An 18,102-nucleotide genomic window follows, 5' to 3' on the forward strand; every position below is an offset into this window, starting at 1 on the left:
ATATGTCAAAAACGAGTTTATAATAGACAAAGGAACTCGTTTGCTGTCGATTTTGGCGAGTCTATCTTTTGACGAGTTAACTCGCCAGAGATAGAAAAAAACGATTTCGGTCAAAACGCATATATTCGTTTCTGCCGGGTAAGGGGTTAACACGTTTCTGAACATTTTTACCAAACAAGAGAAAACTAAGAATATTTTAACAATATCATGAAGATTAATAAACCATTTGTGCATTTGTATCCTGTTCTTTTATAGCATGCACAAATGTGTGTGCTATAAAAATCACAAATAATGAGCAAAATTTGAAGCAGGTCTCTTTTTTTATTTTTCGTTTGAAAATCAAAATCGAAATCAATCAACATCAATGGAAATTGTAGCTGTGATACCAGTGCCGGTGGCACATAAGAGGACCATCCAAACGTGGCTGTTGCCAGCACTGCCCCAACTGGCCTCCGTGCCGGTGGCACGTAAAAAGCACCATCCGATCGTGGCCGTTTGCCAGCCTCGTCTGGCACCTGTGCAGGTGGCACGTAAAAAGCACCATCTGATTGGGGCCGTTTGCCAGCCTCGTCTGGCACCTGTGCAGGTGGCACGTAAAAAGCACCCACAACACTCACGGATTGGTTGGCGTTAGGAAGGGCATCCAGCTGTAGAAACACTGCCAGATCGAACTGGAGCCTGGCGCAGCCTTCTGGCTTCCCAGATCCCGGTCGAACCGTCCAACCCATGCTAGCATGGAAAACGGACGTTAAACGATGATGATGATCGTAATGATGCAGTTTCCCTCCTGTGAATATGTCAGTTTAGGTTCATGTAACTACTACAAGATAAATTTACCACAGATGTACGATTTAGTGTACTCTCTTTACTCTTTTACTTGTTTCAGTCATTTGACTGCGGCCATGCTGGAGCACCACCTTTAATCGAGCAACTCGACCCCGGGACTTATTTTTTTGTAAGCCCAGTACTTATTCTATCGGTCTCTTTTGCCAAACCACTAAGTAACGGGGACATAAACACACCAGCATCGATTGTCAAGCAATGCTAGGGGGACAAACACAGAAACACAAACACACACACTCATATATATATATATATATTTATATTTATATATATATATATACGACGGGCTTCTTTTCAGTTTCCGTCTACCAAATCCACTCACAAGGCTTTGGTCGGCCCGAGGCAATAGTAGAAGACACTTGCCCAAGGTTCCACGCAGTGGGACTGGACCCGGAACCATGTGGTTGGTAAACAAGCTACTTACCACACAGCCATGCCTGCGTACTGAATTTTGGTAGTGAAATGGTCATTGTCCTGTATGAATACTAGTTACATGGTTAGTTAAGTTAGCATTTTGTGCAAATGATTTACCACAGATATCACACTGATATGGCTTCTCTCCCGTATGAGTACGTTTGTGCATAGTTAAGTTACCTTTTTGCGAGAATGTTTTACCACAGATATTACAATGATATGGCTTCTCTCCTGTATGAGTGCGTTTATGTAAATTTAAATTATCTTTAAAGAAAAATGATTTGCCACAGACCTTTCAGTGGAATGGTATGTTACCTGCATGAATCGTTCTGTGCCAAGTTAAGTACCAATTCAGAAAGAATGATTTACCACAGATGTCACAGTGATATGGCTTTTCTCCTGTATGAGTATGTTTATGACCCTCTAGGTATCCTTTCTGAGAGAATGATTTACCACAGGTAGCACAGTGATATGGTTTCTCTCCTGTGTGATTACATTGGTGTACATTTAATGCTCCTTTTTGCAAGTATGATTTAAGTTGTTAATTTTTTGGCTCAAAAATCAAAAAGCAAGGCCATGTAGGGGGACATGGAGTTATGTACAGGGTGGTGTTCATGTAAAGAGTTCAGGCCACTTGTGGTCAAGAGAGACTTTGAACCGAGCGGTCGTCGGCATCTTCACTATCTCGTCCGGCAGCTTATTCCACGGATCCGCAACATGGACGGAGAAAGCCCCTCTTCTTCGATTGAGATGAAATCGTCACAGATAGAGCTTTTTGGAGTGACCCCGCAGCCGATGCTCTGGAGCAGGACTGAAAAACAGCTCTTTCGAGAGGTTACACTTTCCGCTTATGATGTTGTGATTTACGACAGCCATCACAGTGATATCGTTTCTTAATATGAATGTATTTGTGTTTGGGTAAGTCCCTTTTTTCAATAAATGATTCACTACAGACATCACAAGAATACAGTTTCTTTCTGGTTTGAACATGCTGTGCATTTGATTGTCCAGTTTGAAAGGTCTTCCCACTCGTATCACAGCTGTATGGTGGGTTTTCTATCTTTAATAGTATCATTTCACGAAACAAACAATTCTGTAGGTTTATTTCACAATTCATTTTCCTTAGACATTAAATAAGTACCAGTTACGCACTGGAGTCGATATAATCGACTTAATCCGTTTGTCTGTCCTTGTTTGTCCTCTTTGTGTTTAGCCCCTTGTGGCTAGTAAAGAAATAGGTATTACGAATCATTCCTCTTGCTGGGGGGGAATTGTACTACACCTATCAGATATAGCTGATATAAAATACTCACAAATATCCATTGATTTTGTATCATAAATAAAAATTTTAGAATCTTAACACATTTAACAATTCAACATTTTAAGCAAGATTTCAAAAAATAAAATAGATTTTATTCTTGTTATCGTGACGTGTATTTGCCATTTAAATATAGCTAACCCCTAATAGGGGGTGCTACTGTAGTTTGTAGCCCCAGGAGGACGCCTCCTCCAGCTGGCTTTAGAGGTGTCCTCCTGGGGCTACAAACTACAGTAGCATCCACCCTTAGGGATTAGCCATATTTAAATGGCAAATATACGTCACGATGTGTTGCAGCTACTTTTCATAACTCGCTCTAAGATTTATTCTTCTTGTTACGTCTGTGCAGAAATAAAGTACGTTTCGCCATTTCTAATTCCGAGTCAGTTTTTTTAATTGCTATTTTATTTCCTGTGGAATCGCACCTTCGTTATAAATTACACTGAATTAAATGTTACAGCAGGTAAGATATGATGCATACTTTTAGTAAAGATCATTAAGGTGATCTTAAGTGTAAGTTTTTAATTGTCTGAATTACTAAATATTTAAACATAGACTTAACACTATCACTTGTTCGTTATGGATACGTATACTATGTTTGTGATTACATATATGCATGTGTGCTCTACGATTGAATCTTGCCAATACCCACAAATACCTCATAAATCCTCCTTTGTTTTTATTTCGTTTTTTAGACGTTATAGTGTACTTTACGGAAGATTTGGCTGTTGTTTCTAGCAGTTCGGAAAATCATGTAAAGGTTTCGTCTTTGCTGATTTCCATGACAACAGACAGTTCCGAACGGTTAATATAGGGCGTTACGCCTATCAGAAAATCAAAAAAAAAATGTGTGTAATAGGTGTAAAACAACTTCCTATGAACGAATATGAAAAAAAAAATTCGCGCACGCGAAAGGGGGGTGGGGGAGAGGCCTCGGAAAATTCACATCGGGAAGTTCCGAAAGCGTCTGAGGGGCTGACCCGGGCACCAAAACAAACAAAAAATAGTGTAATATGTGTAAAACAACTTGCTCTAAACGAATATGACAAAAAATGTACAAAAATACGGAGTTTATGATTCATGTGTGAGTGTGTGTTCTTGATACTCGTTTAGAACAAGTAGTTTTACACCAATTACACTATTTTTTCTTAGTTTAAAGGCCGTGGACTGAAGATGTGAAATTTCCGAAGCCTCTCCCCCACCCCCCTTTCGCGAGCGCGCATTTTTTTCATGATAGTCGTTTAGAGCAAGTTGTTTTACACCTATTACGCTGTTTTTGTTTTTGTTTTTGTGCCCGGTTCAGACGCTTTCGGAAATTCCCGATATAAATTTTCCGAGGCCTCTCCCCCACCCCTCTTTCGCGAGTGCGCATTTTTTTTTGTCATATTCGTTTAGAGCAAGTTGTTTTACACATATTACACTATTTTTTTTTGTTTTGGTGCCCGGGTCAGCCCCTCAGACGCTTTCGGAACTTCCCGATGTGAATTTTCCGAGGCCTCTCCCCCACCCCCCTTTCGCGTGCGCGAATTTTTTTTTTCATATTCGTTCATAGGAAGTTGTTTTACACCTATTACACACATTTTTTTTTTGATTTTCTGATATTTGTTACGCCCTATATTAACCCTTAAAAGATATGCACTGGTAGAGTTAAGAGTGAAGGTGAATAATATGCGCGCTCAGTATTTAAGGTTAGGGTTTCGCCGAAAACGGGTGGTGTGCGTATTCTTTACCTCCGCCAGGGTTGAGTAATGTCTGAGGTTTCGGTCAATGGCTAGTTGGAGTCAAGATATTAGGTAGTATATCTCGACTTTACACACAGAGAAAAACTAATCCTACGAGTATTTAGCGCCCGAGGGGCTTGCCCACCTTACACCTTACTTTAAATAATACGTTGTGGGTATAGGGCAGTTTCCAGAAGAAAAAAAAAAGTAATATAAAATGCTTATGTATTTGTATTATTTGTCTATAAAATAAATATAAGATTTTAAAATGTCAGCTTTTATTATATTCGTTATATATATTGTGAGTTATACTAGCCATCTCAAAATGTCTAACCACTAAGGGTGGGTGTTACTGTAGCTTGTAGCCCCAGGAGAACATCGTCTCCAGCTGGCTTTAGGCACACTTTCTGTGCCCTTATGCCTAAAGCCAGCTGGAGACGATGTTCTCCTGGGGCTACAAGCTACAGTAACACCCACCCTTAGTGGTTAGCCATATTGAGATGGCTAGTATACCTCACATTGTCGTGCAGTTTACTGTTTACACCTCGTTCAGAGATTTATTATTGTTATATATATTATTACCGGTATAAATGAATATTACTAAGAAATATTACCAATCCCTGGCACATTGGGGGGGAAAAAAAAGGAACTGCCTCTAGATAGTTTAGGAAGCACTATTCTAGGGTGTCCTAACAGGTTTTAGATTCCAATTGGTGAAAAGGTCACAGCCATCTTGGGTTTTTTCATTTACTTCGATTGTACATATAACACAGGACTCTTTCAGTTTCTGTCTTCCAAATCCACTCACAGGCTTTCGTCGACGAGGGGCTATAGTAGAAAATACTTGCCCAAGATTCCACCGTGGGACTGAGGCAGGACCGTGTTGTTGAAAAGCAAGAGTCTTACCACAGGGCCACGCCCTTGTATTAAACGATTTCAAAATATCACTGTTTGATTTGACCTCATTATTAAAAGGCGGCAAGTTAGCAGAAACGTTAGGGTGCAGGGCAAAATTCTGAGCGCCATTTCGTCTGTTTTTACGTTTTGAGTTCAAATGCTGCCGGAGGTTTCTTAGCCTCTCATTGTTCTAGTGTTGTTGAAATAAGTACTAGTTAATACTTATTTCTTTACGACCCACAAGGGGCTAAACACAGAGAGGACAAACAAGGACAGACAAACGGATTAAGTCGATTATTTCGACCCCAGTGCGTAACTGGTACTTAATTTATCGATCCCGAAAGGAAGACAGGCAAAGTCGACCTCGGCGGAATTTGAACTCAGAACGCAACGGCAGACAAAATACGGCTACGCATTTCGCCCGGCGTGCTAACGTTTCTGCCAGCTCGCCGCCTCTTTGCCAGGGGCAATATAATCGAGGTACTACTAGCGAACAGTGGTCCCGTCCCGGTGGGTGCACACACGCAGTCGCGCCTCCGCGCTAGCTAGTCGTGACTAGTCGACCCTACAACGGCTACCTAGCAAAGTAAATAAAACACAAAATAAGTAATTTTTTTACACAAAGCAAATAATTTTTGTTAAACAAAGTAAATAAAACACAAAAACACGAAGTAAATAATTTTTTAATTAAAGTAAATAAAACGCAAAAACAAAGTAAGGATCGACTAGTCATGACTAGCTGGGTGCGGATGCGCGAGTACGCAAGAGCGCGCACCGGGACCACTGTTCGCTAGTAGTACCTATTTCTTTATTACCCACAAGGGGCTACACACAGAGGGGACAAACAAGGACAGACATAGTTATTAAGTCGATTACATCAACCCAGTGCGTAACTGGTACTTATTTAATCGACCCCGAAAGGATGAAAGGCAAAGTCGACCTCGGCGGAATTTGAACTCAGAACGTAGCGCTAGTATTACCTATAATCTCCTCCCTGAAATTGCTGATCTTGTGCCAAAATTTTAAACCAGTATTACAACGGCCACGTTTCGTTTTGTAGTGTGGCCAAATGGCGGATGTGCGCACAATGAGTCCCACCCATTTGACTGACCTTTCCGGATTTGGTTTTTTATCCGGATTCCTATGCTTTCGAAGACGGTGATTCCGTCATCGAAAAACCATGTTTTCAAAATTTTTAACCCCGCAATTTTTTATTTTAAACTTTTTTTCGAAATCTTTTTTTCAATCTACGTGAAAAAATACAGAGATTAAAAATATGGGAGGGGATGGGGAAAATAAATTTTGGCGATCCTTCGGTATAAGTACCGTAAGTGGCTTAGTTTACATTTCTGAAGATAACAGAAACCCTTTTCTCCTAAACTTATCACAAACCCTAACCCTAACCTTTTCCTTTTGAATGGCAGACAATTTCTAGTTAACTAAACACTTTAAAACTTCGTATACTGGTAGAATGTGTCAAAATAAAACATTTTTTTTTGTCTTGGCTCTCTTGAGAAAATTGTAATTTGTTTGTTTAACATAGTTTAATTTTTCGAATTTAAACCAATCCTATGGCCTCTTTTGAGCTAAAATCATTTGCTGCGTCTAAAACTGAGACAACATCCTGTAACTAACCCTAAACCTCCCCCCTAACCCTAAATTTTTTTTCTTAATGTTAACTTAATTCAATTGCTACGCGTGTAAAAAAATCTAAAGCAATGGAATTAAATTAATTTAACAATTAAGAAAAAAAATTTAGGGTTAGGGGGAGGTTTAGGGTTAGTTACAGGATGTTGTCTCAGTTTTAGACGCAGCAAATGATTTTAGTTGAATGGAGGTAATCGATTGGTTAAAATTACCGAAATGCTCAGATTTTCAGACGAAATATCAAACAAACTATAGAATTTTCTCAAAGCCAAGAGAAAAAGATGTTTTATAAACACATTCTACCAGTATACGAAGTTTAAAAGTGTTTAGTTAACTAGAAATTGTGTTGACATCTGCCGTTCAAAAGGAAAAGATCCCCCTTTTCTCCTAACCCTAACACAAACCCTAACCCCCCATATATAAAAAAAACAAACACTTTCTTGAAATGTATCCGGTACTTATAACGAAGTTACGCCCAAATTCTAATTGCAAATTTTTTTATGAAAAACTCCAAAATTTGTCCACTCCATCCCGCTGTTTAAAAGTGAAAATGAGCGAATGTTTTGTCCGTTTCTGCATGCATTGATTTATGGTGAAAAACAGCAAAAGGACTATGGCACGTGAAGCCCTCACCACGAAACTCGATATGCTAAAAATAACAGCTTAATGCCTTTTTTACTCTTTTACATGTTTCAGTCATGCTGGAGCACCGCCTTTAATCAAGCAACTCGACCCCGGGACTTATTCTTTTGTAAGCCCAGTACTTATTCTATCGGTCTCTTTTGCCGAACCACTAAGTGATGGGGACATAAACACACCAGCATCAGTTGTCAAGCAATGCTAGGGGGACAAACACAGACACACAAACACACACACTCATATATATATATATATACACATATATACGACAGGCTTCTTTCAGTTTCCGTCTACCAAATCCACTTACAAGGCATTCGTCGGCCTGAGGCTACAGTAGAAGACACTTGCCCAAGGTGCCACGCAATGGGACTGAACCTGGAACCATGTGGTTGGTTAGCAAGCTCCTTACCACACAGCCACTCCTGCGCCTGGAGAATTTTTGTGTTTGTGTGTATGTGTTTGACTGAGGACTGGCCAGCCAGTAGGCTGCACCAGGCTCCAATCTGATCTGGAAAGGTTTCTACAGCTGGATGCCCTTGCTAATGCCAACAACTCCCAGAGTGTAGTGGGTGCTTTTTACTTGCCTCTGGCATGGGAGCCAGTCAGGCTGCACTGTATATTACTTATACATGTGTGTGTGTGTGTGTAGATTTATATACATATGATGAGCTTTTTAAAAAATTGTTTTTGTTTATTTTTCTAGCGCCTGTCTTTGAAAAAAGACATGGCGTTTATTCAGATTATGAAGAAAATTATTCAAGGTGACATTGAATATGTTGAAAAATTTATTCAAGAAAATAAAGTAAGTTAAATTTTCTGATGTTTTGTCAGAATTGATTATTTGTATATTATTTTATACTTAGTATTAAGAGTTCCTGTGAAGGCACATGGCTCAGTGGTTAGAGCATCGAGCTTACAATCGTGAGGTTGTGAGTTCGAATCCCGGACCGGGCTGTATGTTGCAAGACACTTTATTTCACGCTGCTCCATTTAACTCAGCTGTAGAAATGAGTTGCGACATCACAGGTGCCAAGCTGTATCGGCCCCTTTGTCTTTCCCTTGGATAACATCGGTTGTATGGAGAGGGGCAGCTGGTATACATGAGCGACTGCTGTCCTTCCATAAACAACCTTGGCTAGACTTGTACCTTGGAGGGTAACTTTCTAGGTGCAATCTCATGATCATTCATGACCGAAGGGGGTCTCCCTATTAAGAGTTCCTAGGAGAGCAAGCTGGTAGAATTGTTTGCACATTGAGCACATTTTGTTCATCTTTGTCCTGAGTTCAAATTCCACCAAGGTTAGCTTTGCATTTATCCTTTCAGGGTTGATAAAATATATAACAATCAAGCTCTGGGGTCAATGTAATCTACTTGCTTCCTCCCCTGAAACTGCTGGCCTTGTGCCAAAATTTGAATCCAGTATTTGGGGTTCTTAATTAATTGCATATATTTGTCTGTGATATTTTATTTGTCTTCAAATCTTACCTCTTCATCATTATTAGTTTTTATAAATTGTTAATGAAACCTTGAGTCATGCCACAGTCGATGGAATGGGAGTGTGGAAGCTGGTCATCATATTCTGAGAGGAAATATTCAGTCAAAGAGATGAGAGCTAGATGGAACCAATAGACAAGTTCCCCTGCCTCACACAGTTGAACGTTTTAAGAAATGTTCCATACTAAACATGAACCAATGACGAAATATATGGAATTCTAGCCTGGAGGGGGTTTTCGTATTAATTGTTTGGACTTTGTGAACACATACCAATTGTTTTTATAAGATTTTTAACGCTTTGAATTAAATGTGACGATTTTTGCAAAGCCAGGCAATACTGCTAGTTGTGTATATATTTTTTCATTGTGTTGTATGGCATACTGAAAGATGTCTTGTACTCTTCTATATTTTAACATTCATCGATTTTCTCGCAGCTCAACATAGACAAACTTTCCATTATAGTCGTGGCATGCTATCTAGCAGAACAAGGTACAAACTTCTATCATCGAAACAACACCAATGCCACACCACTTGATGTCTCTGAGGACACAAATTTAAAAGAGGAACTGAAAACATTTGTTTCAACTAGGTAAGTGATGTACTAAACCTTGCAAAATAAACCAGTGAGTTGTTGTGTCTTTTGTTTTTGTGCTTGAGAAAACCCGGCAAGCCAAATGAGACCATAACCTCATGGCCTATGCCAGGGGCAGAACCAGCCCACTTATGCGTACCTTTCCTTCTTTGGACACTAAACTCTGCTTGCGAAGACCTGTTGAGGCAAGTGAAATCAAAATCAAATTTGATGACTGGCATCTGTGCTAGTGGGGCGTAAAGAGCACCATATTAGCGTGATCCTTGACACAGCAGCTAACTGGCTTCCGTGTCAGTGGCACATAAAAGGCACCATTCAAGCGTGATCTTACCAGTGTCGCCTTATTGGCACATGTAAAAACATTCGAGCGAGGTTGTTGCCAGTACCACCTGACTGGCGCCTGTGCCAGTGGCACGTAAAAGCACCCACTACACTCTCGGATTGGTTGGCATTTGGAAGGGCATCCAGCTGTAGGAACTCTGCCAGATCAAGACTGGAGCCTGGTGCAGCCATCTGGTTCGCCAGCCCTCAGTCAAATCGTCCAACCCATGCTAGCATAGAAAGCGGACGTTAAACGATGATGATGATGCTTATTGTCACTTGTGCCAATACATTTGTTACTGCTAATACTTCTTTCCATAACTCTACTGATTAAAGAAGGAACTGTGTTGGTATCTTGATTAAATAGAGGTCAGTGTGTGTATGTTGCTCCCCGTATTACCTTTAATGATCCATTTCCCTGATTAACATTGGAAGAGTGAAGAAATGCTGATAAATCAAGAGTCATCCATACAAGAAACAACAGTTAACCCTTTTGATACAAATCCGGCTGTTCTCTGGCTCTGAGAACAAATGCCTTGTTTTCATAAGTTTTGAATTAAAGTCTTCCACCAAATCTTAATCACAATTTATGTTCCTAACACTAGCTTAATGATAACTAAGTTATTTTACTAAATTCTTTGTCAAATAAAATTGAAAGAAACAGAGCATCGCGACAGAAATATGGTAACAAAAGGCTTAAAATATATAATAGAGAAACAATTCTTAACCCTTTTCATACCAACCTGGCTGAAACCAGCTCTGGCTCTGAGTACAAATGTCTTGTTTTCATAAGTTCTGAATTAAAATCTTCCCACCAAACATCAATCACAATTTATGTTCCTAACACTAGCTGAATGATAACTAAGTTATTTTACTAAATTCTTTGTTATATTTAAAGCAATTGAAAGAAACAGAGAGCATCTCAACAGAAATATGGTAACAAAAGGGTTAAAATAAGGGATTGACAAAATCTAAGAGGGAACAGTAATGATGGTACAAGTTGTTGTCCATCAAGCTTTAAGAAACAACGTAGCTAGCTTAATCTTTAATCACTGGATCACAAATCTATTTATAAATTACAACATTTCAATGAGATCTACACAGAATCACATCTCCTCAAGTAATTATCAAAACCCCTGTTAATCATTATAGATCATCTTATTTCACTATTTGATTTGGATTACCTTTGTAGAATCTCTTTATTACTCTTTTATTTGTTTCTGTCATATGACTGTGGCCATGCTGGAGCACCGCCTTTGGTCAAGTTGCGCCGCAGGGTCTTGGAGGAGATAGTGTTAGTTGAAGGTGGCGAGCTGGCAGAATCGTTAGCACAGTGGGCGAAATGCGTGGCCGTATTTCGTCTGCCGCTACGTTCTGAGTTCAAATTCCGCCGAGGTCGACTTTGCCTTTCATCCTTTCGGGTCGATTAAATAAGTACCAGTTATGCACTGGGGTCGATGTAATCAACTTAATCCGTTTGTCTGTCCTTGTTGGTCCCTTCTATGTTTAGCCCCTTGTGGATAGTAAAGAAATAAGTGTTAGTTGAAGGCTACCAAACCTGACACACACAGACGACTTCAGCTTTTTGTATATATAGATTTCATCCCTAAGCAAGCATGTAATCGAGCCTAAATGGTTGAGTGTGTATGCATGGTCAAGAAGTTAAAGAGTTTGCTTCAGAATCCTGAAGGTCCTGGTTCAATTTTTAAAATACACTACATAAGATAGAGCAAGAGACAGTCTTCAGGAAAGTTGGGATAAAAAGTGTTAAAGTTCTACTTTTCTATCACTTTTTCTAAAGAACATTTACTCTTACTCTTTACTATTTTTACTTGTTTCAGTCATTTGACTGCGGCCATGCTGGAGCACCGCCTTTAATCGAGCAACTCGACACCGGGACTTATTCTTTTGTAAGCCCAGTACTTATTCTATCGGGCTCTTTTGCCGAACCGCTAAGTAACGGGGACATAAACACACCAGCATCGGTTGTCAAGCTATGCTAGGGGGACAAACACAGACACAAACACACACACGCATATATATATATATATACGACGGGCTTCTTTCAGTTTCCACCTACCAAATCCACTCACAAGGCATTGGTCAGCCCGGGGCTATAGCAGAAGACACTTGCCCAAGGTGCCACGCAGTAGGACTGAACCCGGAACCATGTGGTTGGTAAACAAGCTACTTACCACACAACCACTTGACTAATTTTTTTGTGAATTGTCTGATTCTAATATTTCTAATAAAATATACAGACACGGAATTGTATATTTCTCATTTCAGATGGATCCCAAGTTAATGTCATAGATTCCTGTCAGGTTCCCAGAGATGAATTTATGAGATTACAACTCAGAGAATAAACCAAATGTACAATATGTCAGCAGAGACGTTGGAACATAGTCTTTCAATGTGGCCACACCTCATGTAAAGAATGTGGAGAACAACTCAGTTATTGCCACATGTGTTGGTAACCTTTGAACAAAAGGATTGTTATATATTGACCATCTTTATTCTGGTTTTCTCTTTGCTTTATTGCTCGCCAATCTGAGAACTACCCCTGATCACATTAACCAGACAGCCACGTCCACCCTGTATGAGTTGGAACTTTAACCCCTTACCCAACAATTATTTTGAAAATAAATGTATTTTTTCAGACATATTTTTTAATTGTTTTATTTTACTATGTTTTGAATGGTGATTTCGAGGTATATTTCAAACCTTATTTATTATGAATTTTAATTCAATAATATTGATTTTAAATTACCGCTGTGGGCAGAAACGAGTTAACCGGTTTTTTTCATAAATCATATTACTTTTACAAAAAAATCATGTTATTTTATTTGGTTATCGACATGGTGGGGTTATAATATAAAGGTATAAAAAAAAAACAACGTAAAAACAAAGTGAATACTTCTATTCATAAAAGGTGCCTTCCAACCCTTCGACTGTCTCCAGGTGACTAAATCATACTCGGTCTTCAATGCCTTACTCAAGTGAAAGGTGGCAGAAATCGTCACTGCCAGACGTATAAAGTGAGCGAATATACTCGTATATGTCAAAAAAGAGTTTATAATAGACAAAGGAACTCATTTGCTGTCGATTTTGGTGAGTCTATTTTTTGACAAGTTAACTCGCCAGAGATAGAAAAAAACGATTTCGGTCAAAACGCATATATTCGTTTCTGCCGGGTAAGGGGTTAACACATTTCTGAACATTTTTACCAAACAAGAGAAAACTAAGAATATTTTAACAATATCATGAAGATTAATAAACCATTTGTGCATTTGTATCCTGTTCTTTTATAGCATGCACAAATGTGTGTGCTATAAAAATCACAAATAATGAGCAAAATTTGAAGCAGGTCTCTTTTTTTATTTTTCGTTTGAAAATCAAAATCGAAATCGATCAACATCAATGGAAATTGTAGCTGTGATACCAGTGCCGGTGGCACATAAGAGGACCATCCAAACGTGGCTGTTGCCAGCACTGCCCCAACTGGCCTCCGTGCCGGTGGCACGTAAAAAGCACCATCCGATCGTGGCCGTTTGCCAGCCTCGTCTGGCACCTGTGCAGGTGTCATGTAAAAAGCACCATCTGATTGGGGCCGTTTGCCAGCCTCGTCTGGCACCTGTGCAGGTGGCACGTAAAAAGCACCATCTGATTGGGGCCGTTTGCCAGCCTCGTCTGGCACCTGTGCAGGTGGCACGTAAAAAGCACCCACAACACTCACGGATTGGTTGGCGTTAGGAAGGGCATCCAGCTGTAGAAACACTGCCAGATCGAACTGGAGCCTGGCGCAGCCTTCTGGCTTCCCAGATCCCGGTCGAACCGTCCAACCCATGCTAGCATGGAAAACGGACGTTAAACGATGATGATGATCGTAATGATGCAGTTTCCCTCCTGTGAATATGTCAGTTTAGGTTCATGTAACTACTACAAGATAAATTTACCACAGATGTACGATTTAGTGTACTCTCTTTACTCTTTTACTTGTTTCAGTCATTTGACTGCGGCCATGCTGGAGCACCACCTTTAATCGAGCAACTCGACCCCGGGACTTATTTTTTTGTAAGCCCAGTACTTATTCTATCGGTCTCTTTTGCCAAACCACTAAGTAACGGGGACATAAACACACCAGCATCGATTGTCAAGCAATGCTAGGGGGACAAACACAGAAACACAAACACACACACTCATATATATATATATATATATTTATATTTATATATATATATATATATATATACGACGGGCTTCTTTTCAGTTTCCGTCTACCAAATCCACTCACAAGGCTTTGGTCGGCCCGAGGCAATAGTAGAAGACACTTGCCCAAGGTTCCACGCAGTGGGACTGGACCCGGAACCATGTGGTTGGTAAACAAGCTACTTACCACACAGCCATGCCTGCGTACTGAATTTTGGTAGTGAAATGGTCATTGTCCTGTATGAATACTAGTTACATGGTTAGTTAAGTTAGCATTTTGTGCAAATGATTTACCACAGATATCACACTGATATGGCTTCTCTCCTGTATGAATACGTTGGTGTCTCTTTAAAGCATAATTTCGAGAGAATGATTTACCACAGATATCACACTGATATGGCTTCTCTCCCGTATGAGTACGTTTGTGCATAGTTAAGTTACCTTTTTGCGAGAATGTTTTACCACAGATATTACAATGATATGGCTTCTCTCCTGTATGAGTGCGTTTATGTAAATTTAAATTATCTTTAAAGAAAAATGATTTGCCACAGACCTTTCAGTGGAATGGTATGTTACCTGCATGAATCGTTCTGTGCCAAGTTAAGTACCAATTCAGAAAGAATGATTTACCACAGATGTCACAGTGATATGGCTTTTCTCCTGTATGAGTATGTTTATGACCCTCTAGGTATCCTTTCTGAGAGAATGATTTACCACAGGTAGCACAGTGATATGGTTTCTCTCCTGTGTGATTACATTGGTGTACATTTAATGCTCCTTTTTGCAAGTATGATTTAAGTTGTTAATTTTTTGGCTCAAAAATCAAAAAGCAAGGCCATGTAGGGGGACATGGAGTTATGTACAGGGTGGTGTTCATGTAAAGAGTTCAGGCCACTTGTGGTCAAGAGAGACTTTGAACCGAGCGGTCGTCGGCATCTTCACTATCTCGTCCGGCAGCTTATTCCACGGATCCGCAACGTGGACGGAGAAAGCCCCTCTTCTTCGATTGAGATGAAATCGTCACAGATAGAGCTTTTTGGAGTGACCCCGCAGCCGATGCTCTGGAGCAGGACTGAAAAACAGCTCTTTCGAGAGGTTACACTTTCCGCTTATGATGTTGTGATTTACGACAGCCATCACAGTGATATCGTTTCTTAATATGAATGTATTTGTGTTTGGGTAAGTCCCTTTTTTCAATAAATGATTCACTACAGACATCACAAGAATACAGTTTCTTTCTGGTTTGAATATGCTGTGCATTTGATTGTCCAGTTTGAAAGGTCTTCCCACTCGTATCACAGCTGTATGGTGGGTTTTCTATCTTTAATAGTATCATTTCACGAAACAAACAATTCTGTAGGTTTATTTCACAATTCATTTTCCTTAGACATTAAATAAGTACCAGTTATGCACTGGAGTCGATATAATCGACTTAATCCGTTTGTCTGTCCTTGTTTGTCCTCTTTGTGTTTAGCCCCTTGTGGCTAGTAAAGAAATAGGTATTACGAATCATTCCTCTTGCTGGGGGGGAATTGTACTACACCTATCAGATATAGCTGATATAAAATACTCACAAATATCCATTGATTTTGTATCATAAATAAAAATTTTAGAATCTTAACACATTTAACAATTCGACATTTTAAGCAAGATTTCAAAAAATAAAATAGATTTTATTCTTGTTATCGTGACGTGTATTTGCCATTTAAATATGGCTAACCCCTAATAGGGGGGTGCTACTGTAGTTTGTAGCCCCAGGAGGACGCCTCCTCCAGCTGGCTTTAGAGGTGTCCTCCTGGGGCTACAAACTACAGTAGCATCCACCCTTAGGGATTAGCCATATTTAAATGGCAAATATACGTCACGATGTGTTGCAGCTACTTTTCATAACTCGCTCTAAGATTTATTCTTCTTGTTACGTCTGTGCAGAAATAAAGTACGTTTCGCCATTTCTAATTCCGAGTCAGTTTTTTTAATTGCTATTTTATTTCCTGTGGAATCGCACCTTCGTTATAAATTACACTGAATTAAATGTTACAGCAGGTAAGATATGATGCATACTTTTAGTAAAGATCGTTAAGGTGATCTTAAGTGTAAGTTTTTAATTGTCTGAATTACTAAATATTTAAACATAGACTTAACACTATCACTTGTTCGTTATGGATACGTATACTATGTTTGTGATTGCATATATGCATGTGTGCTCTACGATTGAATCTTGCCAATACCCACAAATACCTCATAAATCCTCCTTTGTTTTTATTTCGTTTTTTAGACGTTATAGTGTACTTTACGGAAGATTTGGCTGTTGTTTCTAGCAGTTCGGAAAATCATGTAAAGGTTTCGTCTTTGCTGATTTCCATGACAACAGACAGTTCCGAACGGTTAATATAGGGCGTTACGCCTATCAGAAAATCAAAAAAAAAATGTGTGTAATAGGTGTAAAACAACTTCCTATGAACGAATATGAAAAAAAAAATTCGCGCACGCGAAAGGGGGGTGGGGGAGAGGCCTCAGAAAATTCACATCGGGAAGTTCCGAAAGCGTCTGAGGAGCTGACCCGGGCACCAAAACAAAAAAAAAATAGTGTAATATGTGTAAAACAACTTGCTCTAAACGAATATGACAAAAAATGTACAAAAATACGGAGTTTATGATTGATGTGTGAGTGTGTGTTCTTGATACTCGTTTAGAACAAGTAGTTTTACACCAATTACACTATTTTTTCTTAGTTTAAAGGCCGTGGACTGAAGATGTGAAATTTCCGAAGCCTCTCCCCCACCCCCCTTTCGCGAGCGCGCATTTTTTTCATGATAGTCGTTTAGAGCAAGTTGTTTTACACCTATTACGCTGTTTTTGTTTTTGTTTTTGTGCCCGGTTCAGACGCTTTCGGAAATTCCCGATATAAATATTCCGAGGCCTCTCCCCACCCCTCTTTCGCGAGAGCGCATTTTTTTTGTCATATTCGTTTAGAGCAAGTTGTTTTACACATATTACACCATTTTTTTTTGTTTTGGTGCCCGGGTCAGCTCCTCAGACGCTTTCGGAACTTCCCGATGTGAATTTTCCGAGGCCTCTCCCCCACCCCCCTTTCGCGTGCGCGAATTTTTTTTATCATATTCGTTCATAGGAAGTTGTTTTACACCTATTACACACATTTTTTTTTTGATTTTCTGATAGACGTAACGCCCTATATTAACCTTCCGAACTACATTCTTTTATTCTTTTACTTGTTTCGGCATTTGACTGCGGCCATGCTGGAGCACCGCCTTTAATCGAGCAACTCGACCCCGGGACTTATTCTTTTGTAAGCCTATTACTTATTCTATCGGTCTCTTCTGTATAAATGTATTTTATTGGCTAAAATTACATAAATTTAAATGCTTGTGTTAATTATTATTATTATTAATTTGTAGAAAAAGAAAAGGCAGCTTGCTGGCAGAATCATTATCACGCCGTCTTACTGTTCTGAGTTCAAAATCTGCCGAGGTCGACTTCGCCTTTCATCCATCCGTTCAGTGTCTCTAAATCGGTCAAACTCCAGCAAAAAAAAAAAAAAAAATACGGCGATCTTTCGTCTTAGTAGACATTTCCGTCGATTTCCGTAAAATTTTTTTTTTATATATATGGGCTTGCGGGAACTTTTGAAGTAATATACATACATATACACATACACCGAGTAAAAAATTTCAGTTATCTCTCTCTTTCACACATTACTCTCTCTGTCTCTTCACACACACTAACAAAAGCACTTCACTTACACAACACTGTCTGTCTCCCACACATGTCCATCAATGCTCACATGCACGGTAACTTCAAAAGAACTTCCCTCGTCATACAATCGCTTTCTCTTAGTCTCTTTCGCTCTCATTACTTCAAAAGTTCCCGCAAGCCCATATGTAAACAAAAAAAAATTTTACGGAAATCGACGGAAAGGTCTACTAGAGACGAAAGATTGCCAAAAAGGCAATAGGTGTAAAACAACATGTAGTAAAAGAATATGAAA

At 39.4% G+C, this 18,102-nt stretch overlaps 1 protein-coding gene across 1 annotated transcript; it reads right to left on the reverse strand.

The window, feature by feature from the left end:
* Nucleotides 1-1,309: 1,309 nt before the first annotated feature.
* On the reverse strand, nucleotides 1,310-14,602 carry LOC118768077 (zinc finger protein 22-like). Its single transcript, XM_036513873.1, has 2 exons — nucleotides 14,384-14,602; nucleotides 1,310-1,451 (listed from the first exon to the last, which is right to left on the reverse strand). The coding sequence occupies exons 1-2, from the start codon at nucleotides 14,524-14,526 to the stop codon at nucleotides 1,310-1,312; spliced, it is 285 nt and encodes a 94-aa protein (XP_036369766.1). The 5' UTR covers nucleotides 14,527-14,602.
* Between the last annotated feature and the right edge of the window lie 3,500 nt (nucleotides 14,603-18,102).

Source organism: Octopus sinensis, linkage group LG27, assembly GCF_006345805.1.
Source record: "Octopus sinensis linkage group LG27, ASM634580v1, whole genome shotgun sequence".
Taxonomy (NCBI): Eukaryota; Metazoa; Mollusca; class Cephalopoda; order Octopoda; family Octopodidae; genus Octopus; species Octopus sinensis.